This window comes from Cygnus atratus, chromosome 3 (genome assembly GCF_013377495.2).
Source record: "Cygnus atratus isolate AKBS03 ecotype Queensland, Australia chromosome 3, CAtr_DNAZoo_HiC_assembly, whole genome shotgun sequence".
Classification (NCBI taxonomy): Eukaryota; Metazoa; Chordata; class Aves; order Anseriformes; family Anatidae; genus Cygnus; species Cygnus atratus.
In genome coordinates, this window is record NC_066364.1 from 48,505,707 (window position 1) to 48,531,789 (window position 26,083).

At 42.8% G+C, this 26,083-nt stretch overlaps 1 protein-coding gene across 1 annotated transcript in view; it reads left to right on the forward strand.

Moving 5' to 3' along the window:
• Nucleotides 1-624: 624 nt before the first annotated feature.
• Nucleotides 625-26,083, forward strand: part of ARMC2 (armadillo repeat containing 2) — a 110,681-nt gene continuing 85,222 nt past the window's right edge. Inside the window, exons 1-2 of the mRNA XM_050709855.1 lie at nt 625-720; nt 24,039-24,693. Coding sequence (XP_050565812.1) covers nt 24,601-24,693 — 93 coding nt within the window. The 5' untranslated portion in view covers nt 625-720; nt 24,039-24,600. The remainder of the gene's footprint in view (nt 721-24,038; nt 24,694-26,083) is intronic.

Below are 26,083 nucleotides of genomic sequence, written 5' to 3' on the forward strand. Positions count from 1 at the left end.
AAAATAAAGATTGGAAAGTAAAAAGACTGCCTTTTGAGGTGTTTTTTTTTTCTTCTTTTTCCCTGCTCATTTTTTTACAATAGAGATCCTGGTCTTGTACTGACGAAATGCAGAGCTAAAGGATTATGAAACACAAGTAACATGAAGGACAAATCTGACTGAAAGAGATGGAGAATATTATTCCAATTATTTTAAACTTAGATGGGTTAGTTTCTTCACTAACTCATATTAATACAGCTCCCCTGAAATCAGTAAGTTGATACAGATTCATCCAAAGCGTATCTGGCATGTAAGATAACGCGTCACCTTCTGTTAGGACACGTAAACATAAACACATGGGGAGAGAAGTCTTTTCCAAAAACCTTATTAATCACTAAATACTCAAAAGTATACTTTTAGAAGAGGCACCTTAAACATCTCTGCTCTTTTACCCCTGATTCTCTGCTGATCTCAGTCTCATGTGGTCATTTACACTGAAATGAAGTCAGGTTTAAACAGTGACTTCAGTCCCTCAGTGCTTTATACTTATCTGTGCTGCAGCAAATCACCAGGAAAGGCTCAAGATGGCAGGGAACCAGGGCCTTGCTGGCTTGCGTCTTCCTCCCATGGAAAGCACCGAACGTTCCCAATGCTTATTCCTGAATCATCCAAGAAGTCCTGCAGTAACAGAATGGGAAACAACACTTCACAATCCTCATCCTCCACTGACAGGGAAAACAGGTAAGGAGAAGGAGGAAACAGAAATGCTGGGGGTGGGGGGGAGGATTTCTAACTGCAGGCTCCCCTCTCTGGAAGAAAAAGAAACCTTGATACGAACTTCATTATATCACTAGGACATAAACAGGCAGGCACCTCAGATCTGATTCCTCCGTGTGTGTGTTTTGGGGAAGGGTGAGGTATTCTTTTATTTTTTTTCTTTTATCGGGGCCTCTCTCATGTATTCACAGCTTCTCCTGTAATAATGCTTCTTGTTGCGTGGAAATTTTTATTATTAAAAAAAAAAAAAAAAAAAAAAGGTTTTGCTGCCCAGCAAAACCGTGACGTAAGCCTCGCTCTCAATTTGGGGACGATCGGGGAAGCGCAGCAGCACCGCACCAAGTTGGTCACCTCGTTTTAAACCACAGCCAGCCGCAAAACACCGCCGAGCCCCCTCCGCCTCACCCCCGGCTCTGCCTTTTGCGGCCGCGCCCCGTCACCGTCCCCTCAGCAGCCCCGGGCTGTGAGGGCACCGCCACCGCCACGGGCACGGCACCGAGACGCCCCACAGACACACGGAGCGGGGACAGCGGCAGGCAGGGGACGAGCTGCCATCACGGCTTGAGGGCGAAACGGATTCAAGCCCTCGGAGCCCTCCGCGGCTCCTCTCCACCACAGCGGCTGCGGTGCCGCCCCGGGACGGCGGCCGGTGCCCGCGGCGGTTACCTCATGGCGCGAGGCGGGAAGAAGCAGCCGCTGCCCGCCGGGCTCCTCCCGTGCTCGGGGAGCTGGGCGGGAAAAGGGGGGGGGGGGGTGGTGAGCAAAGCCCCGTTCCCGCCCGCGGCTGCAGCCCCGGCGCGCGCCGTGCGCACCTGCCAGCCCGCGCCCCGCTCGCTGTATTTCCCTCCCTTAGCGACAGGGGAGGGGCGCGGCGCCGCCGGCACGGCCATTGGTGGAGAGCGCGGCGCGGCGCGGCCCATAGGCTGGGGGCGCCGACCAATGGGGAGCGCTGTATCCGGGAGGCTGAGGGGACGGGGAGCTATTTCCATCCGGCTCGGTGACGTCAGCGGGGCGGCGGTTGGCGGAGGGGGGGGCCGTTAGGAAGGAGGGCGGGGGGGGGGGGCGTTAATTTTGGGGTGCTGGCGGAGCCCGCCCTGAGCCCTGAGGTGGGGGGCTCAGCGCCTGGGGGAGCCGTCGGCTAAGCCGTGTCGGCAGGCTCTTCGAGGCGAAAGGTGTAGCGCCTGCATGGAAAACGCTCGTGCGAGTGTTTGGGGGAGCGGCTGCTGCCTTAAAGTAGCTCACGACAGTGCTCTGGTTGGCATGGCCCCGGTGGTAAAGCACATTAAGCATCTTCCCCTGAGCTCTGTCTTCGCGAACACACAGTTCATCCCTTGGCATCTACAGGTCTACCTGGTGTTGACCCTGCAGGACTGCCCTAAGTGGGAAATCGCCCTGTGGTCATGGTGCTTTAAAGGTATGCACTGGCCATGAAGTATACAATGGCAGATTAAGGTTGGAAACGACCTCCAAGATCATCTGGTCCAAGCCTCCCGCCACCACCAATGTCACCCACTAAACCATGTCCCTAAGCACCAGGTCCAACCTTTCCTTGAACACAACCAGGGACGGTGACTCCACCACCTCCCTGGGCAACCCATCCCAATGCCTGACTGCTCTTCTGAGAAGAAATGTCTCCTCATTTCCAACCTAAACCTCCCCTGGCGCAACTTGAGGCCATTCCCTCTAGTCCTGTCACTAGTTACCTGCGAGAAGAGGCTGACCCCCAGCTCCCCACACCTTCCTTTCAGGTAGTTGTAGGCAGCAATAAGTGTATCAATATACACCAAAGCATACAGTATAGCCACCTGCCCAATCCGCCTTTCCCATTTCTGGCTCCTGTAATGACAGGGTGGGTCGCAGGGAGGACTTTTAGAAGCTGAAACCCGATAGATGCTTCTAGCTGCAAGTATTCTCTTTTCTATTGTGTTCCCAGCACTGCAATCACAGATGGAGTTGAAATGGTGTTATGTTACAACAGAAGATGATAAGTGAAAACAAAATCCAAATGCACTGGTCTGTCTTGGCAGAAAGTGTCTTGTAATTTGTTCTCCACTTCAATGTGCTGGGGGCCCATCCTGAAGCTCATCTCATTCAGCCTAATAAAGGCTGAAAAGTTGGGTTAAAACAGAGCTGTCTGACCCAAGGCCTATAACCATCCTGCCCGTGTCCTGATGCTCACTACTCTGATAGTCTCACGGCTCTTTTCCCTCTTATGTGACCCGAACTGATCCATGATGTGACCAAAATGCAGGCATCCCCCACCCTATGATGGCATGTCACTCCTGCTAGGAGCACACACAAACATCAGGTAGATCACATAGATTTGGGCCTGTGTGCACAGGCATTTTGGTTGCCTACAGATGCATCCTCCAGCTATTTGGCTGCAGAAGGACATACGGTGTGGTGACCTGTAGAAGCGGTTCCATACATGCAGTGCTGTGGTGCAGTGAGCTGAACGCTGTTGATGCCGGAGAAGATTTGTCATGAGAGGCTGGAAATTGAGACTGGAAAGCAGGAGGAAGGAGGCTGCTGACAACGAGAGGACTGAAGGTCCCAACAGCCTCCCAAGGGGACAAAGGGAGCACAGAGCCTACACTATTTCCAGGTGGAGCTTCATAATTTCACAGTCACAATTAGTATGAGAGGGCAGGCTTAACCTAGGGCTTTACCATTGGGGTGGCAGGGTTGGTATCCCCAAGAAAGGATGAAAAGCCCTTACCATTACACCTGAAGGAGCTGCCATTGAAACAAGGTTTCTTCACTGTGATAAAGTATGGTAACAGAGGTAGGAGAGTACCGTAACAGAGGTAGGAGACAGCAGGGGAAGGCTGACCATGGAAGTGGCTTCTGTGAGGGAAGGGAAAGGCATGTCAAAGCTTGTGATACTGAAGGTGAATTTGATTCCTTCTTAAGGATGTTCTTTCACTGAGAGTCAGATGGGAGGATGCGAGAGCCCTTTTCAGGAACTGACTTGTGCCTTTTCAGTCTCACTGGCATTTTCTTGCTATTCCCACCCAATTTGGAAAGCTGCTTGGAATAAAGGTGAATTTACCACACACAAGGTGGTGTTTATGTATTGTATTTGTCCAGTAATCCCACACTCCAGATTTCCTGTGAGTTGCCTGCAAGGCTCAGGAAATATTTTTTTGTTAGTGTCGTTTCTTTTTTTTTTTTTTTTTTTCCTTTTTACACGCAGTCCCTGGCTGTATGGCTTCTGGAGTGACTTGGGGAAGTGTCAGCTTTCTCTGAAATGTCAGATCAGTGTTAGCAGGAGATGAAAAGCTGGTCGAGAATATTGAAGCTTTTCAATTTTAAACGTGTTTTGTGTGTAAAATCCCTCTTAAATAATTAGCAAGTGCTCTAAGCATCACTGCATATTTTATATTTCATCTGCCTGGAAGAAATGGACAGTTCTGTCGCTACAGATTAACCACAATTTATTTTGTGATTCTCTGACCGTTGGAAGAGGGACTTCATAGTTTATTACTTTTTCGTCCAATTATTCAAGGAATGGGGCTGGACAGATGAAGGGTTTAACCACAGCTTTCCTTCTACTCCCAGTCCCAGCAGACATTTGAGTTTAGAAAGAAAAAATCTGCACAAGCTGAAAATGTGAAAAACAGAGAGTGAGTGGCTCAACAGTACAAAGGGATTGCACTGCTGGATCTTATTTTCTTGGCTGACATTGGCTATAATGGTTTGTTTATTTTACCTTTGACATAGCCTTATCCTGCATTTCGGTGTCAGTTTTTCTTAGTTGGGGAAAAAATCATCACTGAATTGCAGTTGGGTGAATTAGTCTTAGGCACCACTGGACACAAATTGTGTTAAAGCATTTGGCACAAAAAACTGTTCAGATTTAACCTTTTCCTCACAGAAATGGAGTTACTAATGATTCTTTTTATGGAATGAAGGATAAAATCACCTTTTAATTCATTTAGATGATCAGGTTGTTGTTGTTATTGAGGTTCTTTAAACAGATGGTTGTGTCACAAGTGTGCTCATAGCTCTGCTGCGGACAACTCTGTGCATTTCCTTGCTGCAGAAACCAGCAGGCCTCCAAAAGCAACACAAAATAGTAACTGTTACATCAGTTTTCCTAGAAAGCTGTTCTGTCCTGTCTTTGAGACAAACTTTGAATTCTGAGATGGTTTTGTATTTCTAGCATTGCAATTGGCAGCAGTATTTCTGGAGGAATAAAATGCTTCGATCTTCATGTGTGTTGGACCTGATGGCCTTGCTGGCAGTCAGTGAGAGGCTTTAATATGCCAAAAATACAGACATGGACTCCTCAGCCTCAAGAAATTGGTCTAGATTAGAGAGTACAAACAAATGATTAACCAAACATGCCTCCAACACACAAACGTTCTCTTAAAGTATAAGCTGACATCCGCCTTATCTCCTCTGGTGTAGTACCAGTAGCTCAGAGCTGTAAACAGTCCTCTGCTTAATTTCACAGCCATTGCTTAGGTAGCCAGTACAGTTTTTCTAAGCTGTGCTATACAGAAATCAACAATTTGTGCACGCTGTCTTTGTATGCACTGTGGCTCAACTGTAGGACATTTTGCCCCCATCAGCTTTCTCCACAGTGTTTCCTGGTTAGCACTGGCAACAAGGATCTCGTGAAGCCTTTAGAAAAGTCTCTTCCAGCTTGCTAGAGACGGACATGTAGGACACTGGTGACCATCTGGGATTGTAAAGAGGATGGATTGCAGCAGCAGGATGGATTGCAGCAGGGATCTGTTGAAAGGCCAGGTCGCCAGTCAGGCCAACTGGGATTGCAGGGAAAAGATCAAGGACTTGCAGAAAGCTAATTCTCTACTTTGGCGACCAAACTGTCGAAACGCTCGTTTTCTTCCAGCCCCACCATGGCTCACAAAAGCTATTCCAAAACATTGCTGAGACTGATGCTGATGAAAATGACATGCAGACATACTTCACCATTTATGCTGCTCAGTTGCCATTGAGTATGGCAAACTCTTGTGTGCTGAAGTGCAGGGAGCAGAATACAATAGACCAGTCTATGAAGACTGGAGGGGTTATTTATCATCAGGGGGGTTGGGGAGATTTTAAAAAAAATTACTAATCAGTATTTCAAAAATAGTCATCAATTGTAGCTTTCCTGTTGCAGTAAAGCTGTATGACTAGTATTTTGTTTTGTTTTGTTTTGTTTGTTTGCCAGTAGCTTGGGACCGGATATCAAAAGGTGATAACACCAAAGAAGGCTATAATAATGTGTTCAAAATAACACAAGGAGGAATTCGATGTAGTATTTCCTAGGTACAGGGTTCCTAAGGTAGTGTAAAATTTTACTCTGTTCTTTAATGAAAGTTATCTATGCAGATGTAACAGTCTGTTTCTTAACTATTGACCTGTTTTGGAATCTACTTTCATATTTAGAACAAAGCCTAGCATGATGTGATACCATGTCAGTAAGTAGTGTTAATCTCTGCATAATTTTCAATAAAGGGCAAGAAACTTGAGAGGAATGTCCTTTTACAGCCCCATATAATGAAGAGGGAAGCATGTCAGCTGATTTTCCCAGTATTTGTATTGTTTTCAAGTTTTAAATGTCTTTTAAAACCTTTAACGTGTCTTCCTTACCACCACAACCCTGAAAAACAGCTAGCATAGAATTTCAGTCTGGAGATGACTGTTACAGTAAATACCAGCATGTCACTTAATACAAATTCTTGCCAAAAATTTCTGCGATAAAACCCACATCCTGTACGTATACATATTTATCTATTGGTACTAGAGTATAATCTAGGCAGGGTTTAAGCATCACATTTCAAAAAAGGAAATCCGTGTAAACCACTCATTACCTCTTCATCATCTCAGCGTATGCAGACGCTATCATCCGTGTGACACTTTTCTAATCCTATGTGGAACGGCTTCTTGAAGACAGATGCATCTTTAGCGTACATGGAGACTACTGAGTTCAAAACAGAGATATTTCCAGTCAAGAATGCAAACCAGCAGAGATGGTTATTGCCCACCTCTTGCTTAACAGTCAGACAGTGGAGGTCTTGCCAATGAAATCAGCCTTTCAGGGCTCTCAGACAATTCCCATTTACTGGATGAGAGAGCTCACCTTAAGTGGCACGAGTGGAATCACAGCACAGCCTCTTCCACGGTCTTCAGAGCTGAGGTATATCATCTGCCATGCTTGCAGGGGACTGTTTGCCTTTCTACAAACACTTAAGATGCAATATTCCCCTGGTGTCTCTGTAATTCCTGTTTTGGAGTAAGGAAAGGGATAATTTTAACACAAGAACTGCAGTCGTGTCTGACTCCTGAGTAGACAGAAAGAGGAAAATTTCTTTAGTGCTGTCTCTTTAGGTTTTCTTTAATTTCTGACATTAAAATGTACATCTTTGCTCTTGTGCACATATTGTACCTCAACTTCTCTTGTATCCTTTGAAAAATAATTTTGCTAGCAGTTATAAGTCACACTGCTTTTCAATGTATATAATTCAGCACGCAGGAGAAGTGCATATCAAATTTATGGGCTGAAATGGAATCGTCAGCTATTCATGAGGCAACACCTGCAAGAAGGATGGCTTATGGCTTCTTGTCCTGAGCAATACAGAACTTCAAGCAACTACTGGGTTAACTTGTCTTTACAGAGAGCAAAAGCCCTTAGGGGAATCCAGCATTACTTATCTGTTTAAGAGCTGCCTCTGTGTGTTTGAGTGGTGTCTTGTTTTGTTTTTCCAAGGGGATCATAACTCATTTGCATAAACAGTTCCTAGTCCATAATGAATATACATACCAGGATTTATAACAGATAAGTTAAAGAAGATTTTATGAGACAGCAAAGCATGCAGTAGTAGAAGGGAGAAGAAGTACCCTTTTCATGCTGTCTGGCAAGAATAATCACTTAGAGTAGAATATAGTTGGAATTTGTAAGTTATCCAAGTACTTACATCAAAATTTAAAACAAACAAACAGGTATTTATGGGCACACTGGTGTTACAAGTGCTATGGTATACTGCTTTTGTGCATTGCATTTAATATCTGATAGGTAACATACAGGGCCAAGGTACACAGTATTTGTAAATATGTTATGAAAGAATGCACCGCTTTAGGCTGCAGAAGAAAATAAGAAACAACGTGGTCTTACTTAATCATTTGCATGGATCTTGCATGACTTCTTCCAGGATAAGAAGAACAAGGATTCTTAAGCAGAAACTTGGTCTGGTGGCAAGTCAGCTGCTACTCAGAAAAAGCAGTGAAACTCTGTATGGCATCCTCAGAAAAGGAAGGAGATCCAGGAAATTAAGGTCTGTTGCAGAGAGCTAAGGGCACATGCTACTCTAAACTAATTTACCAGTAAATCAGCTATGATAAGATGTTGGAGAGATACAACCATGTTGTAGGTGTGGGTGGCACAGAAAAACAAGCTGGTTGGGTATGTGGAGAAGCATGTTGCTGGAAAATCTTGTGAGAACTTCAAACTAGCTGACATATTGTGTATAAACTTGTGTCACATGCTGTTGATTAGGCAGAATTCAAATGCTGAGGAGACAGAACAGTGGCAGAGTCTCTGGCTTTGTGTGATTGCTGAACAGCCCAGTGTGGAACACTTAATCTCACGTTAACTTTTACTTTTTGTTTGTTATGACTACTTAGTGCTGTTTCATGGCAATTTTAAGGTTATTTGATGGACTCCGGGGAAGGGAATCTGAGTGGCATAAACAATTGGAGTGGATACTGCAACTGGAAGACGCGAGAGGATTCTTAGGGAGAAGAGCAGAGGGATACAGGGAGAGGCAGAAATGAACAAGCAGGGAGTGCAAAGAGGGATCAGAGGTGTACCATTATGGCATAGCGTGGGAAACTGAGGCATGTACCAGTGCTGTTTGCTTAGCGTGGTAGACCCAGTTATCTAATTATTTTATCTGTCGTATTTCTACAAATGATGTGCAAGCTATACTGCAACGTAGAGACAAGCACTAAAAGCAGTTCAGCTGTTGCAATCTGCAGACGCTGATGTCTGTGGTTGCTCATAATCTGGTATGTAGGGAGGAAGCTTAGTAAAGAAGAGGAGAGCCTCAATACATTTGGTTCTGTGGTTCTGTCAAACAATAGTGCTTCTGGTTTCAGAGTTTGCTTGGGTTGAAGTTCTTCAGACCCACTGCCTGAAGCAAGCTTCCAGGTGATAATACTATTAGGAACTTGCAGCATAAAGCTCCTTGGCAGCAGGTGCCATTTTTCAGTTTCTGTGGTAGTAGAGCAGGTTCCAGGGAGTGGGAGGGGAAATCTCAGGGAAAATTTGCAAGACACTTGAGAGGGGTGTGGAGGGATGGGGAGGGGATCTGGGAGAAGCCAGAGGGGTGTCATGGGTCTGTGGCAAACTTGGAGGGAGAGGGGGACTCAGTCTCTTTCTCCTCTCTCAGCCTACACCCATCTCTTCCTCCCCAGGGGTGGCTCCTCATGTTCTTGGAGTTTCCAGCTTGTTTCCAAAGCCCACAGCTGTCTCCTTCCCCCCTTATAGCTGTCTTTCTCTATCAACTCAACTTTGCCCAGAAAAAAATCTTCCTCATGGCTTTGCTGTAGCTTCTAATTATTCTCTGCCTAAAAGAAAAGGATGCCAGGAGCAACTCCTGCTACAAAGCAAAGAGGAGACGGAAGGTGGGTAAGGGCCATTTAGGCCAGAACAACAGGCTCTGTCTCCCAGGACGCAGGCAAAGTCATTGCAGTCTTCAGCTGCTCCTGCCTTGTCTTGGCCTACTGAATGGATTTCACTCAAGTAGTTGAGCTGATGTCAGAGGCCCAGTCTGACCTTAATTTTGTTGCTGTGCATAGAATATCTGAGTTGGAAAGGACCCACAAGGATTTTTGAGTCCAACTCCCGGGTCCCCAAAGGACCACCCCAAAATAAAATAAACTATAAAAAAAAATCAGACCATGAGTCTGAGAGCGTTGTTCAAACACTGCTTGAACTCCATCAGGCTCAGTGCCGTGACCACTGCCCTGGGGAGCCTGTCCCAGTGCCCGACCACCCTCTGGGTGCAGAACCTTTCCCTAAACCCCAGCCTGACCTCCCCTGTCGCAGCTTGACTCCATTCCCTCGGGTCCTGTCACTGTCCCCACAGAGCAGAGCTCAGCGCCTGCCCCTCCGCTCCCCTCGTGAGGGAGCTGCAGGCCGCCATGAGGCCTCCCCTCAGCCTGCTCTGCTCTGGGCTGAACAAACCAAGGCACCTCAGCTGCTCCTCATGCATCTTGCCCTCCAGACCCTTCACCATCTTTGTTGCCCTCCTTTGGACACTCCCTAACAGTTTTATACATTTCTTATACTGTGACACCCAGAACTGCACACTGTACTCAAGGTGAGGCCACACCAGCACAGAGCAGAGCAGGACAATCCCTTCCCTTGACCAGCTGGCAATGCCCTGCCTGATGCACCAGGGTACAGTTGGCCCTCCTGGCCACCAAGGCACACTGCTGGCTCATGTTCAGCTTGCTGTTATCAAAACCCCCAGATCCCTTTCTGTGGGGCTGATCTCCAGTATCTCATCCCCCAGTCTGTATTTATAACCAGGGTTACTCCTTCCCAGGTGCAGAATCCAGCACTTGCTCTTGTTAAACTTCATTGGTTGGTGATTGCCCAGCTCTCTAATTTGTCCAGATCTCTCTGCAAGGCCTCACCACTCTCGACAGAGTCAACAGCTCCACCCAATTTGGTATTGTCCTCAAACTTGCTCAAAAAACCTTCAAGTCCTTCAATCAAACCATTTATGAAAACATTGAAGAGGACTGGTCCTAAAACGGAGCCCTGGGGAACCCCACTAGTGACAGGTCACCAGCCTGATGTTACTCCATTTACAAGAACCCACTGGATCTGACCCGTCAGCCAATTGTTCATCCATCTTATTATGCTTTTATCTAACTGTATCCTGGTCACTTTGTCCAGAAGGATACTGTGAGAGACAGTATTGAAAGCTTTACTGAAATCCAGAAAGATTACAGTGACTGGCTTCCTTTGGTCAACTAGCTGGGTGATTATGTTGTAGAATGAAATTGTTAGACATGAGATTTCCCTAGTGAACCTATGCTGGCCCTGGCCAATGACTGCATTGCCCTTTAGATGTTTTTCAGTAATTTTCAGAATAATCTTCTCCATAATTTTACCAGGCACTGAAGTAAGACTGACAGTCCTGTAATTGCCAGGATCTTCTTTCTTGCCCTCCTATGCAGTTGTTAGAGATGTGACTTTTGTTAGGTAAAGCACAATCTGTCAGGTGTTATGAAGAAAACATAATTGGTAAAAGTACCAAAACTAACCCTTTACAAGAATGCTTGCCCAGCGATTTGCTACACCAATCAATGAGCAACAATTTAAAGCGGACCACCAGCTGGTAAAGATCAGCCAAACTGGAAAGCGCTCTCCACCTCATAAAACTCATCTTGCTCAGCCCAGAAAGAAGCAACACAAAGCTACCTTCTGGGTCACCTGGCTGTGTAGGACCTTCAGGGACAGCTGGGACCAAGGCTGCACATCCAGAGCCAACACACTTAACGCCCTACTCCTCCTGGCTACTTACCAACAGTCCTGTCAGCAGGGAATGGGGAGGTAGCAATAACCACTCCTCCATTATTAATCACTCTTTCACAGAGGTGATGAATATCCACAGTCCTTTACACACTTCCAATTATTGCATAGTAATTAATGTGTGCATTTAGCCCATCCTGTCCTAAACCACAACATGCCTAAGTCTCTTGAGTCAGTTCAAGCCTGTCTTGTAGGTTTCTAAACCAGGATCAATTAATGGTAGGTATTTCCTGCACACCCTCTGAAAATTCTTCTGCTACTTCCATAGTGTGTAAAATTGTGGTCCCTCATCTAATCTCGTTTCTAAAATCAGTATTCAAGTGTTTTAGTGTTTATCTGGACCCTCACCACAAGACTGTAAACTGGATCTACCTTCACTACAGGAATGCTGGAATGTCAAGACTTAGTAATTTCAAAATCTCAGCAACTGTATATTCTTTTAGATACTTAAACTAACAGATTTTTCTAAGCTGTATAATCTCACCAGAATCTTAAGGGATACCATCTGGCTGTACCATCACAAAAATCCAAGTATATCCTCCCCCAGCCCAAAAACACAAGATTTTTTTGAAGTAGAACTGTTGAATAGCTTTTTACAATTAAAACAAATTTAACAATTATTTGAAGATGAAAGAGCATCATCAAAGCTAGGAAAGTAGATTGTATGACCTTCCTATAAATTACTTGAAAATCCCAGACCTGATGGGAATCTGGAGTTTGAGAAATGTTTGTCCTTTGTTCCCCTAGCTCAGGAGCACTGTTCTTCCTGCACTAGGGACAAAAATTGTAATGCAGATCTCTGAATTTACCATGGGAATAACAAGGCAGGATACAGATATTAAATGTTTAATTGTGACCAAGTCCCACTCTGTTTAGTGCTTTCCTGAATTAGGACTGTTATTAGCAGTGGATCTGATGACAAAGACAAACTTTCTCATCAACCTTCTTTCTACTCAACTATAGCTTTCTAGTATCCTGCAAGCCCACAATTCACAGCCCAAGTTCTAGCTGTGCTGCATCAGGGGTCTGGCTTTATTAATGTCCCTATTAGGCGACGAAAGAGCACAGTCCGGAGAACAATTTGAGGCTTCATTAAGGCCTGAGTGGGTAGTACTGTGTATTTAAGTCAATCTGCAACACTCTGTCATCTGGATGATGTATGCTACATCCCATCTGTGTAAGGTTTTGTTTTGCCAGAGATCTTTTATTCTTGTGTTTTCTCACTATTCCCAATCAAAGAAGCTTTGTTAATATACTCAGTGTTCCCTTTCTGCAAGAATCCCTCACAGTTCTATGTACATAATTAAGTATACATGTATGCCCACGTGTATTAAAAAGGACAGGTTTATATATACATGCCTATAAGAAAAGCAAATGTGAGGTGAACTGCTATTTACAGATAATCCTAGGCCAATGAACAAAATGCACAACCCATATGTAGACAGGTGGATAAAGTAGTGTATCTTTTTATAACTGAAATTACAGGAATGTTAAAAAAGTAGAATGAGACTTTTGTTTGAATACCTGTTCACAGTATTCATACAAGCCCTGAAAGCTTTGCGAAGGTGGATTTAATTTCTACTTAAAGAATTCAAGAAGATGCAGAGAAAAAAACATGTTTTACCTGATCCTGTTTGAATGGGTAGTTGAATGGACAGAGTTCCCACTTTTCTCAACTCTTGGCTAAATATATTTCTTTTGTACCTGTGACAGCAAAGGGGATCATTTTTCGTACATGGTGTTGCTAGCCAGAGAGGCTTCCAGCACTCTTGGAGACCATCAATCTCCTTTCTCAGCAGTACCACTACATCTTCCGCTGGTGTGGATTTCTGTGGAAGTTCCTAATGCACATAAATGAGTAAAACTGTAATGACAGCAAACTGCCTCCAGCTGAAGTATCAGGATGCAGTTTCACAATCAGCCTAGGGTGACCTCAATCCATTTTGCTGCATCCTTCCCTTGTGCCCCACTCCTGCCAGCAGCACCAGTCGTCCTACAGTTACACGCTCACCTGTATCAGCTGCCTGATTTGGCAAAAACAGCTGCTTTCGGAAAGGGAATGGGTTGTGAGTTGTTTTTTTTGTTTTGTTTTGTTTTGTTTTTCCAGCTTAATCGTGTCCCTTTCCTGACTGCACAACCCCATGGGAGTCAGTTCCAACACAAAACAATGAAAAGACTGTGAGTGGGGCAGGAGGTAAGGTTGTCTGTCTCTTCAGCAGCAATGCAGATGGCTTAAGCTGGTGAAATCTCTCACTGAAAAGGTATTAAAACAGGCTGATAGAAACAAATTGTGCAAACTGCCAGTACTTGACAGTATCTACTCTTCGACTTCCAGCTAAAATACGAGTGCTGCCTTGTTTGTAATGTTTTTAGGCCTTGTTGAAGTGGCCTAAGTAATAGAAGAATGGAAAGTGGATAGTTTGGGATTGTTTTAAGGCTCTGCCATGAATTTGATAAGCATAAGCCAGTATCTCTGATTTCTGTACCAAGAAGATAAAGTAAAACTGTTACCAAAACTAGAACTAGTGTATACAGTAAGTGGATATATATAAGACAAGTCAATATGGCTTTTTCAGAGGGAAGTTGTACTTCTGAAATCTATTAGAGTTGTTTACGATGAGTGTAGAAAGGTGAACAAGGAGCTAAGAGTGATCCACTTTGATTTCCAAAACACTTTTGCTCTGGTCCTTGAGTAAAGGCTTATAAGAAATTGAGTTCATCATGGTAAGAGACATCATGATGAGGTAAGGGACAAAATCTTCTGTGGGTCAGTAACTGTTTAAAAGCTGTGCAGCAGTGGATAAAAATAACATTTTTTTCACAACAGAGATTTGTTACAATTCTACTGGGGATCCATGCTGTTATTTGTGGTGGTTTTACCTTGCTGGGCAGCTAATCGCTACCACAGCCATTCTCTCACTCCCTCTCCTCAAAGGAAAAGGGGGGAGAAAACACGATGAAAAGGGCTCAAGGGTTGAGATAAGGACAGGGAGATCACTCACCAATTATTGTCATGGGCAAAACAAACTCAGCATAGGGAGATTAATAAAATTTATTACCCATTACTAACGAGCTAGAGCAGTGAGAAACAACCAACCAACCAACCAACCACCACCACCACCAACAAAAACTAAAATCACTTTCCCCCCATCCACCCTCTCCCACGTCCTCTCCTTGAGTGGCACAAGGGAATGGCATCTGCGGTCAGTCCCTGACACTTCATCTCCACTGCTCCTTCACGGTCACTCTGCCCCTGCTCCCCATGGGGTCCCTCCCAGGGGATGCCGTCCTTCCCAAACTGAGCCTGCGGGGGCTGCCCAGAGGCAGCAGCTCTCCAAGAACTGCTCCCACACGGCTCCGTACCACGGGGTCCATCCCCCAGGAGCAAACTGCTCCAGCACGGGTCCCCCACGGGCGGCAGCTCCCCCCAGACCCCCTGCTCCTGCGTGGGCTCCTCTCCACGGGCTGCACGGCCCGGGGCCTGCTCCTGCGGGGGCTCTCCATGGGCCGCAGCCTCCTCCAGGCCACATCCACCTGCTCCACCGGGGGCTCCTCCACGGGGGGGCTGCAGCATGGAGATCTGCTCCGTGTGGGACCCATGGGCTGCAGGGGGACAGCCTGCTCCACCAGGGGCCTCTCCACAGGCCGCAGGGGAACTGCTGCTGTGTGCCTGGCGCACCTCCTGCCCTCCTCCTGCACTGGCCTTGGGGTCTGCAGGGCTGATTTTCACTCCTTGCTCTTCCAGCTTCTGTGTTGAAGCAGTTTTTTTTTCCCTTTCTTAAATTTGCTCTCACAGAGGTGCGAACAACATCGCTTATTGGCTCAGCTCTGGGCAGTGGCAGGTCCCTTTGGAGCAGGCTCAAACTGGCCCTTATGGGGCAGTTTCTGGATTCTTCTCACAGAGGCCACTTCTGCAGTCCCCCGCTACCAAAGCTTTTCCATGTAAACTCGATACATTATTTTATTACTAAATGAAATCAAAAAGCTGAAGAATGAGGTTATGAGCTTTGCTAATGATACTAAGTTCTTTGGGATACTAAAAGTAAATGCCAACTGTAAAGTGTTGCAGAAGGAGCCCATGAATAGCTGCATGAGGGAAAAAAAAAAAAAAAGATCTGACACAATTAGGTTAATTTTAGAAAATCCTAACTTTTCATTGCAGAGTGATGGTTTCTAAACTAATATTAGTACCACTCAGGAAAGAGTCTGTAGAATCATTTTGAGAAATATGATGAAAATACTTGGTCATGGTCAAAAGGCAAACCTCCAGGAAAGAAACTGAGAATAAACTGAAAACACTGCTATGTCACTCTTTAGTTTACAAGAAGAGCAAGAAGAATGATCAAAGATGTCCATACAAGGAGATAGTAAATGAAAACTAAACAGACTAAGACTTTTAGAGAAAGAAAAACTGAGGGGATACTATGAAAGAGATCTTTCAAAATGGTGACTGGTATGGAGAAGGGCAGATGGGGAGCAGTTATGTACAGCTTTGCACAACAGGAGAACTGAGTGGGAGTCTGCAAAATTGTTATCTGGCAGCTTCAAAATACAGGAAAGTTATTTTTCCCATAATGTAGAATTGAATGTAGAATACATATTCTGTCAGGATAACAAAAATGTGATGGGTTAAAAAAGGAATTGGAGAGATCTGGGAGACAAGTCCATTGAAGAATATTGCACAGTGGTCTAGAAAGAATTCTCCTGCTTGGAAATGCTGAGGACTAAAGGATATGCCCTGGAAAGAATCAATTTTTATGTCTAATGAGCTTTTCATAAGCACTCACAAATTGGCCATTGTGGCGAAGAGAGAACTAAGCTATGAAGGCCTTTGGTCTGCCCAAGTACAGACATTTAAACTTCTACTTTCCAAGTAAAATAAATGGCTTTAATGAGGCTTCTAATAATAACCACATAATGTGAGGTTACCACAGGTAAAGGATATTTCAGATACTACATTTAGCTTAATATTGCCTCGATAACAGCACTGAAATATACAAATGGCATTACTGGGCATTATTCAAGTGACATTGGTCACATGCCATGAATGCAACAAACCCTGTACATGACCACAGCTCTTCCTTCTGATAAACACCACGCCATATGTTTTTGTCAGGTACTAATTTGGGGGAGAATTAATCTATATAAAATTATTACATTAGAGCGTCCTAGTTATGTCAAAGGATAGAGCTAGGGGGTTCTTCATTTATACAAATATTACTGAACATTTAATTTCAGAGTCTCAGTCTGGTGGCTAGTAAAAAAATGACTACCCACCAAACTTGTAGCATTAAATGGAAACTATATTTTTGGCAGCTCATTGGAGAGGGATTAATATTACTGGAATGGCTTTGTTTCTCAGCAATGTCTCCTCAAAACAGCTTCCTCTGAACACATATTTCTATTTTATTTAGAAAAGGAAATACAGTATTAGAAATCAATGTTTTTAAAGGGTAATTTAAGGAAATCTAATCTTGGCAGATGCTGAAATATTTTCAATTTAAAACAAATAGTATTTCTGTCATTCACTCGGCTTTTTCAGATTAGACCATTACTCCTTGATAAGTTAATTACAAAACAGAAAGAGACTCAACCAATCTAAAAAAGCATGTTAATGAAAGTATAGAACACATGTCCAAAAGCTGTTTTTACTGATTTATTGGTGAAATTCTGCTTTGTATATAAAAAATGTTGTCTCCGACTTGTTAAATCATAGGAAAGAATGCTCAATTTTTCACCCAATCACAACTAATTTCTTTACATTGGTACAGCGATGGACTATTGTTTTTCTGTGCTACAATCCATTATGAAAAGTGACAGCATCATAATTGAAATTATTTAAAATATGGTGCATTTAGATAATTCTTCAATATAAATATGAAATACAGAAGAAATGCTGTTATTGGAAACTGCTACGATGAGCTACTGGAATGGAATTGTTGTTCGGTAGGCCATATTCCCCTGGGGACAGCAAATGAAAAATATCAGAAATTCCTTTGAAATGCAAAAAGAGAGGGGGGGGGGATGGAAGGAACCTTTTTGTTGTGTCTGAAGCCTGGTCATCTTTAGTCAAATCTTTGTGCCACAGGGTAGACACCAAATATAAAATGCTGTGGAAGTTTCGTACTGCATAGGTACTTAGGCTCCATGCAGACATGGGAGAAAAATTCATGAGTTTTTATGTCAAGGATAGGAAAGATTGGGACAGACAACAGAAAAAGGAGTGCAGGAATCTTCCAAAATATCAATTATTTAAAGAGCTGTTGCTGCATGTGTAAAACACAAGATGCTATTTATCAACACAAAACAAAGTGTCCATGCAGTGCTGTAGGCTATGGTCTTTCTGGTTGTTATCTCACTTGAATCATTCAGAGTTTTACTAATCAGAAACGTGACCCCTGTTGCCCCTGTTGTTCCAAAGTACATCCACAAAAACCACATTGTATTTTCTGCTCAACTAGCCTGGAATTTCTCTTCTGCGAGGGCATCAAGATCTGGTTCATGGCTGGCACCTCCCATCAGTTGACTTAAATGTGCTTAATTTCATTTTAAAAAATGAAACCAGATTTTATCTAAAATATGTTTTGTTTCTGCTGACTACAATTTGACTACAATCCCCAGGCCTGAAATACTGTTTTGATTAGTGTTTGTTCTTAATAGTGAAATGCTGGAACAAAAAGGTGAGGTAGTTTAGCAAGCTTCCAGCTGCTACAAAAGCATACATATAGCAGTGTTAAGAACCACCAGTGAGAAAGAAAGGTTGAGGCATTAGACTGTCAGAACTCTTCAAGAAAGACTTTCACACTGCCTCAACTCCAGCTTTCTGCAATGGCTGTCTTTTCATGTGAGCATTACTTGTTCCGGCCCTAAGTATCCTGAAAGGGCTTTGCACAGGGATGGTGTTGGGAGCATGGGGCAGAAATCAGGGCATCTTCCACAATGAAGTGGGGAAGAAAGGCTCTGCTGCCTGCATGGTCTGCCAAAAGCCAGAGGATCTCCCTCTGCCAGCCCTTGCTGGAGGAAGATTTCAGTCCTCACATACAACTAGAATGAAACCAACAAAATAGGGAATCAAAACAGTTCTGTGCCTACCTTTGTTGACTTTAAATTATTGTTCTGGCCTTCAAGAGATGGGGCACAGAATCCCTTTCTGTCTTCTACTATCAGTCCTAACAAATTCTACGTGATGATGGTCTGTAAATGGTTAATTTATTTTCACCACTGGACTGACTTATAAAAATAATTTAAAGCACGTAAAACTTTTTTTTTATTATTGTTTGTTTGTTTGTTTTTAAATAACGCTCTGCTAAGATAAGGGTTTGGGGTTTCTATTAATTCCTGTGCATTCTTGTATCTGGCATGTAATTACGCAACAACTTTTTTCTCAGTGTTTAAAATTTTAGAGCATGATTGCTACATACGGAGTTCTTATTTCATCACAGGGAAAAACAATGCTGTAGCTAGATTCCATGTTTAATTTGCAGTTAAAATTTGCAGTGCATCCCTTTCTTGGAAACACATGTCCCTAACACAGTGAATTTGTACCTTGTTCAGGGATCAGGGTCCCCACAGAACTTCCTGGGACTAGAACAAGTATTTTCTTATTAGCATTTGACATTGCTGCCAGGGTATGAAGAGAGAACTTCTCTATTGAACTTGATGGCTCCAAAATTCCCATTTGATTAGCTGGCCAGGAGACAAATTTTCAAGGGAAGGCCACAGCTGTTTCAGAAGTGAGTGGACCAGTTCTCCATAAATGTCTTTCCTTTTATATCCCTGGACATAAGGCAAAACCTCACTATTTGAGAAGTTTCCAACAACTGTCTTCTACGAATCTTAGATTAGAAATTTTTCTTTAAGTTACCAAAACATCATTGTTTTTCATTTTGAACCTGTTCTCTCTGGTTCAACTTAATTTGTTTGGCTTATCTAGTACTTGCAAACTGAAAACACCCTGGAGTCAGCCATGGGCAGGTCTTCCTAATGTGAGATGTTGTATAACACACTGGCAAAAAGTTACTCCAGCCCTAGAGACAACCTAGCTCTGTTGTTAAATACAGTCCTAAAGATGAACATATGAGGCAGTAAGAGGGTTATTGGCCAACACCATACGATACCATATAAAACAGGCCAGGCTGGTTTTAGCTTGGCAATAACTTACCTTTTGTCTCACGTTTGTAGTGCTGGGCTGCAGCTATACAATAAGAGACACTTATTTGCTCTCACATTTGTTGATATTATGTTATTCTGCTTGTATCCTGGCAGGAGATTGTTAGAAAGTATTTGGGAGCCTACTGAACAAAACTTTTTTGTTTTCCCCTCCTGCTGGCTTGCTCCAGGAGCACTGAGTGGATAGATGAAGGGCAGAAAAGACCTAACTAAAAAAGTAGCGTGGTAAAAGAAGATAGCTAAAAGAAAGACAGTTTTTTTTTAAACCACTCCCACCCAGCAGTGCTGTTTCTTGGGCCTTCAGCTTCGTCTGCTTCTTACACTCTATCTTGCCAAATATGCTTACCTTGCAAAACTACCCCAGCTTTGGAATGAAGGTGTCAGCAGCTGCAAGACCCCTGAGGGTATGATTATCTTATTTCCTGTCTGTCTGCTATGTTTAAACATATGCCATACTGGAAAGGTCGTTTTTCTAGTGTGACTCTGGGGTACACTTAATGATAGTCGTGTTACTGACTGACCTCTTGTACCTACAGAAATTAAACATCTTGGCCAAGTTTTCATTGCTTGAATCTGTGCCAAAGCCTTTTAATGCATGACTTGATCACTTTAAAACAATGGTGTAGAGCAAGCAAGTTTCAGTCACTTGATGCCAAGGGGTCTGCCTGATTTTTGCAGTAAAGAATCCAAAATTCATAACCACCATGGGTACAGCAAAAGAAAATGTGTTTGTGCAGACCTTTGTCGGCAGTGTCATCTGATTGCTAGGTACATCCTTCCTGGACCAGGCTGCAACCTTGGAACCGTGGATGAAAACACATTATCTGTGGCCAGGGCTTACCATCAGAAGCATAACCTCAGCTTTCAAAATAAGGGATTTACTTTTAAAGTATTTATATTGCTGAAATAGAAGTAAATTAGATCATATTGCAGTGTTGGTTTTAGCAACTTGCACTTACTCCCATCATGTTTAGTCTTTAAATGTAGCTGAAAAATCATACTAATTCTAGAGTGGAGCTATGTTTATGCAACACTGGCTATTAACATTTCACAGTATCTGGCAACACTGGCTTTTCTGATTAGATTCAACCTTGCTGAACAGGAATGTTTGTATCATTTAAGAGCATTTTTTTCTTTTTTTTTTTGCACTGCCTGTATTCTGTATCTTCTCCTCAGACATGGGGATGATGACAGGTGATGCCTCAAAAGATAACCTTCCACTATATACCCTCTGTCTACAGTAAGTTCTGTAGATGTTGCACATGAATTTCATCAGGAAAATTTATCATGTCATGTTACCAACTTTATTTACCCATTCCATTTGATACAGCTACTAAAAATAGCTCTTTGTAGATGAGAGAATCCTTTCCTCTCGCGTGTGCCAGTCTGCAGGATCCAGTTCTGTAACTACTTTCACAAAATCAAGGACTCACGAGATGGATGGGCTGCATGCACCTACTAACAAAATGTGAAACTGTATCCTCCAAGAACATTATGATGATTTAAAAAATCCTTAGGATATATGTCAATTAAAATGAAAAGAGGAGGGATTCCAGACACCCCTTCATACTTATCTCCTCCTCTTCTTCACTGTTTCCATTTTATTTATCAGATAAGCTTTCTGTCACCAAGTTTATTTCACCTTTTTGTAGGTATTATTTTTCCTCTTCTTTACTTTTGCATATTTTAGATTACACTGTCATTCCATGAGAGAACATTTCTACTTATTTCTAGGCACTTTCTGTATTTTTATTATTGGTGATCATGTGCCTGTTGCACACACGTTCATATTTAAATTAATATTTAAACCTATTCATCATTAACATGATTGGAACCAAGTTCAGCATCAACAAATGGCTTAGGACTGGCAAATGTGATAAGAAGGAGCAGGCCCAATTTTTTGTAATTATTACAAAACATTTTGCACACACTGGGATTTTGTTGATATCTGCATTAGAAAAAGTAAACGATTGAATGTGACCTAGCTTCTCACCACTAGAAATGGTTTTGCTTACATCATGACTGAAGGCTGCGCTGACAGGAGACCATAAAAAAGTTTGGGGAACCTAAGCTTGTGGTTTGACATTGGCTCCAAGGCAGTTCTCCTGCGCAGTAGGAGAGAAACAATGGGCCAGACTGTAGTTTGCTGGGCAAATACACATACAGACAAGGACAGATGGACAGATGGCAAAATAATTCTTTTATCCAGTCCTTCCTTTATATGTTCACAACCCTGCTGTAGAATACAAGAAGTGATGAAAAACAGCTGCAAAAAAACAGAGCAGCCCAAGCTTTCTTCAGAGGTTGTACTCAGCAAGCCAACAGTTTTGCAAAAGTAGGTGCAAGTATGAAGGGGGTACATCTAAGAGAGTTACAAGGTCACACAAATATCTCTGAATATTTAAGCTGCAGCAACTGCCAGAAATTAAACTTCTTTTTTTTTTTTTTTTTTTTCCAATGTAATTCTACAGGTGATATTATATTTCAGTGCATAGGATAGCGCCACTCCCCACTTGGCTGTCCTTATTCCAAAATAACAAAGAATACCCTTTTCCTTACTCTACTTATCATGGAATATAAGTGTCCACCTGGGATGTCTTACATATTGTCAGATTTCCTCTGGTTCATTTTCTCAGTGGAGCCGAGTCCTGAAACTATCACTGAAGAAGAGCAGGATGCTAGGATGTGCTGGGATGCTACTCCTGTCTGCAGAATCCATTGCCAACTCAGAAAAAACCCAGACCATTACACAAACCATTGTCAGCAATGGAGCACCATATTCAGCAATTTAGGAAAGATAAGCAAGGCAATAGAAAAGAATCCAAAAAAGCAACAAAGATGGTTAGGCACATGGTTGTGCATTTCACAAGCAACGAGCTTTCTTAAAATAACACGGAAGGAAGAAAGAAAAGCCAGAAAATTATATATCAGCAGTACTATTTCTAAAAATAATGGTTTTCAAACTTTTCCATGAGGCATTAACAGCTCTTTAAGGGATAATCTTTATTGCTTTGTAATGTACAAAGCAATAAACAGCTGCTGAGATTGATTAATAGCCAAAGCAAAGTTGAGGCATGTAATCAATCTAAAAAGCCATTTATTGTAAGTATACTACAAAGCAATAGAGATTATTGCTGTTGCACAACAAACCATAACAGGGAAAACACACACACACACACACACACACACACAGAGCAAAAACAGTTGTTTTATTTTCAAAAGTGCTATGCTGCCTTTTTCCTGATCTTTCAAACAGCAGACTCGTTGACCAAGAAAGGCCACTGGCATCACAGCAAGCGATGTGCCCAATACACCCAAGGATCAAATTTGCCTTTTTCACATCCCTTAACATTTGAAGCCAGTGGTTAACTTGCATATCCAGGCACAACTTACATATCCGTGTTTCTGAATTGATGACCTTGCAACTTATGACAGAAATTTATTTTAGTTCACAAGGGCACAAGCTTGCAATTTGCACGATTAAATTTCACTCTGTTTCTATTACTCTAGCTCCCAAGGTTATTCAGGTCTTCCTGTATCATATTGCCATCCCCTTCCATATCAGTGATGTCTCTCGCTTTTGGGTCATCAGCAAATTTCATTAACAAACTCCATCTTCCTAGTTTAAGGCAATGAATAAAAATAGGACTGAAGATGTATCCTCTTAGTAAAATACCACCCTAAAGTCAGTATCACAACAGTGGGCACCGAATTCTTCAATTTCATGTTTGTAGGAAATACAGTTCAGCTCTGTAAGAATTAAATTTCAGATCTTGGTGGATATAAACTTTCTAAACTGTTGTCTTCTAAATTCTGAACAATCTCACACCTACAATTACTTAAAATTTAATAACAGTTACTTAAAATATTAGTATTATTTTTATAATTCCATGTATATATCTCTTTACAGCCACAAAAATTTGGAGTGCAAGAATCGTACTTATGGTGTAGTGGTGAATTTGTTTTTAAGCATTTCACTCTGTTTGTTAAAAAAATTGTTTTAAAGTTATTTTTACCTTGTAGTCAATTTTACTCTTTAGCCAGTCATATTTAATTTCTTTCCACTTTCATACTATTCCAGAAAAGCACAGCTTCCCTGGAGGAGATGATCCCTACACCAAAGATCACATTCTCTGTGAATTTCTTTCCTTTGTGGGTTTCAAAGATCAAATTTCCTCATTTCTCTACTTTGGATGGTCATATCATTCTTCCTGCAAGAAACACTGAGTCGAGATTCGTGGCCTTGTTCACCCTTCCCTACTTTACATCTTTTTGCACTTGGAGAGCTTGGTGTCAGCAAAATCAAAGAAAATCTTTTAATAATTATCATTGATATTCCTTTTTTCCCCCGTCAGTATGATTTTTACAGAATGATTGTCACTGCAGTTCATGATCTTTCATCAAAACCCTGCAGAAAATATTTCATTTATAATACCCTAGCTGAAGCTTATATCCATCTCAGCTGCATTTAACGCTACATTTGTGTTGCTGATTGAGAAGAGTGAAAATCTCGTTTTTTCCGTAAGACTGAAAATGGCCTCTTGTTATCATTTAGCAGAGAATGACCTCCTGGAAGCTCTGCTGCATCTGCACAATACTGCTGGGAGGGAACTTCTGGTAGAGAAGAGGAAATACAGCAAAGCTGGACAGTAGCACCGCAGCCCAGAGAGAAGTGCTGCACAGTGCCAGAATAACTGGAAATGCAAAGTCCTGTGCAGATCCACTGTTGAACGACAACACTTCATGCTTGCAGAACTTCTGCTCACACAAGGCCAGCAAAGCAAGCATACAGGAGGTGACATGCAGGTTTCTGAGGACATCTGTTGGCCTAGCTGTGGCGAGGAGAAGGGCAGCTCGGCTTTCCCCTTGCCTCTTGTGCTGCTGCCCTGCCCCATCCACCAGGACGGTTGCTCACCCAGTGCCCTGATGCCTTGTGCCCGGCCACTGCTGCTGCTGGTGGTGGCCTTGTTTGAACTAGAAAGTTTTCCTGGCAGTTCTGCTGGCATGTGCTACAGACATAGCAGTGTTGGCAGGATGCGCTCAAATTTGGCTGTTTTTTAAAGACGCAATGTGTCCTCAGAGCATCAGGCTTTTATCAGCAGAAGCAGCCTGGCATTATGGGAGGCTCACCCAGAACACCTTGTGCTGCGTTTGGTGGAGTGCCTTCTGGTGATTTCTTGCAGCATATTGTGGAGCTGCCATTGTATACTGTGAGTTACCATCAGTCATATCATAAAATCTGTGTAAATATTGGGTCAGATTTTCAAAAAAATTTCTGTTTTGTGCAACAACCTATTTTTACATGTGTTGTTTTCCCATATTGCAGATTTGTCATTGCCAGAACCCCAGACTGTATCAAACAGCAGAGCTCTCTTGTTCATTTAGGGCAGATGAAAGGATTCTTTCTTATCTAAAGAGCAGCCTAAAGTATTGGGTACTGGGGACAAGTAGAACATAGAGACAATGAATGGTAGCTAACTATTTGCATAAGTGTTTGCTAAACTACTTTACAGGAACAAATTGTAGTTTCGAGCCATGCTGCGAGCACTGTAAGAGAGAAAAATTCAGGGCTGGATGTTAAATTCATGCCAGCACATTCACCCTGAGTTAAGAGCTGCTTAAAGAGGAGACAGCGGAGAACTAGGTGGTGCCAGCTTTCTGGAAAGCTGTGCTGATGTGGGCATTTTGGCATTACTTGGGGAGTTCCGTCTCCAGTGAGGTACATAAAGTTAAGTATTTCCTGCTGCATGGTCTTTTCATGCAGGGTAATGTACTGGAAATAAGAGATGAACCTGTTGCAATGGGCTTTGCTAACCGTGGTGGAACAGTAAATAAGGTTTATGTCCAGTTCTGTTCCATCTTGTCTGGAATACATAAAATGAAAGCAGTGTTTTTCCATGGTGATCTCTCTAGGCAGTGTTTTACATCAATGTTGCTTGGGAGAAAGCCCATGCTTGCCTCCCCATCTATCCCGTTGTCATTAGTGGTGTTACAAAGCCAGCTCTGGCAAGAGAGACAAGGCAGCTCTGGTTGGAAAGCTGTAGGTAAAAACAAAACACTGTAACTGGAAAAAATAACAGAAATATCCACCAAACCACAAAACTCTGAAAATTAGTAGTCTCCTGCAAAACACATGAAGGGTTTCACAGGGTCCCCTCACATGCTGAGTGGAGCTTTGTCCTGTTTCCAAGATTCAGTGCAAAGACGGTGATAGGGCTTTGTTTTTCCCCATGACATTTCCAGATATTACGGACAAGTGCCTTCCTTAGATTGCCATCATACATGTAGGATACATAGATGGCTGGAAAATTCATAGAGTTTAGAGACTATATATGTATTTAGAAATTAGAGGACTACTTGTCCTCTATTACTAGGACTAATAGAGGACTACTGCAGTCATTGGTCCCAGCCAACATGGATTCATGAGGGGTAGGTCCTGCCCAGCAAATTTGATTTCCTTTTATGATAAGATCACCCATCCAGTCGATCAAGGGAAACCAGCTGATGTGATCTTTTTGGACTTCAGCAAAGCTTTTGACACAGTTTCCCATAGGATCCTAGTGGACAAAGTGTCCAGCATACAGCTAAACAAAAACATCA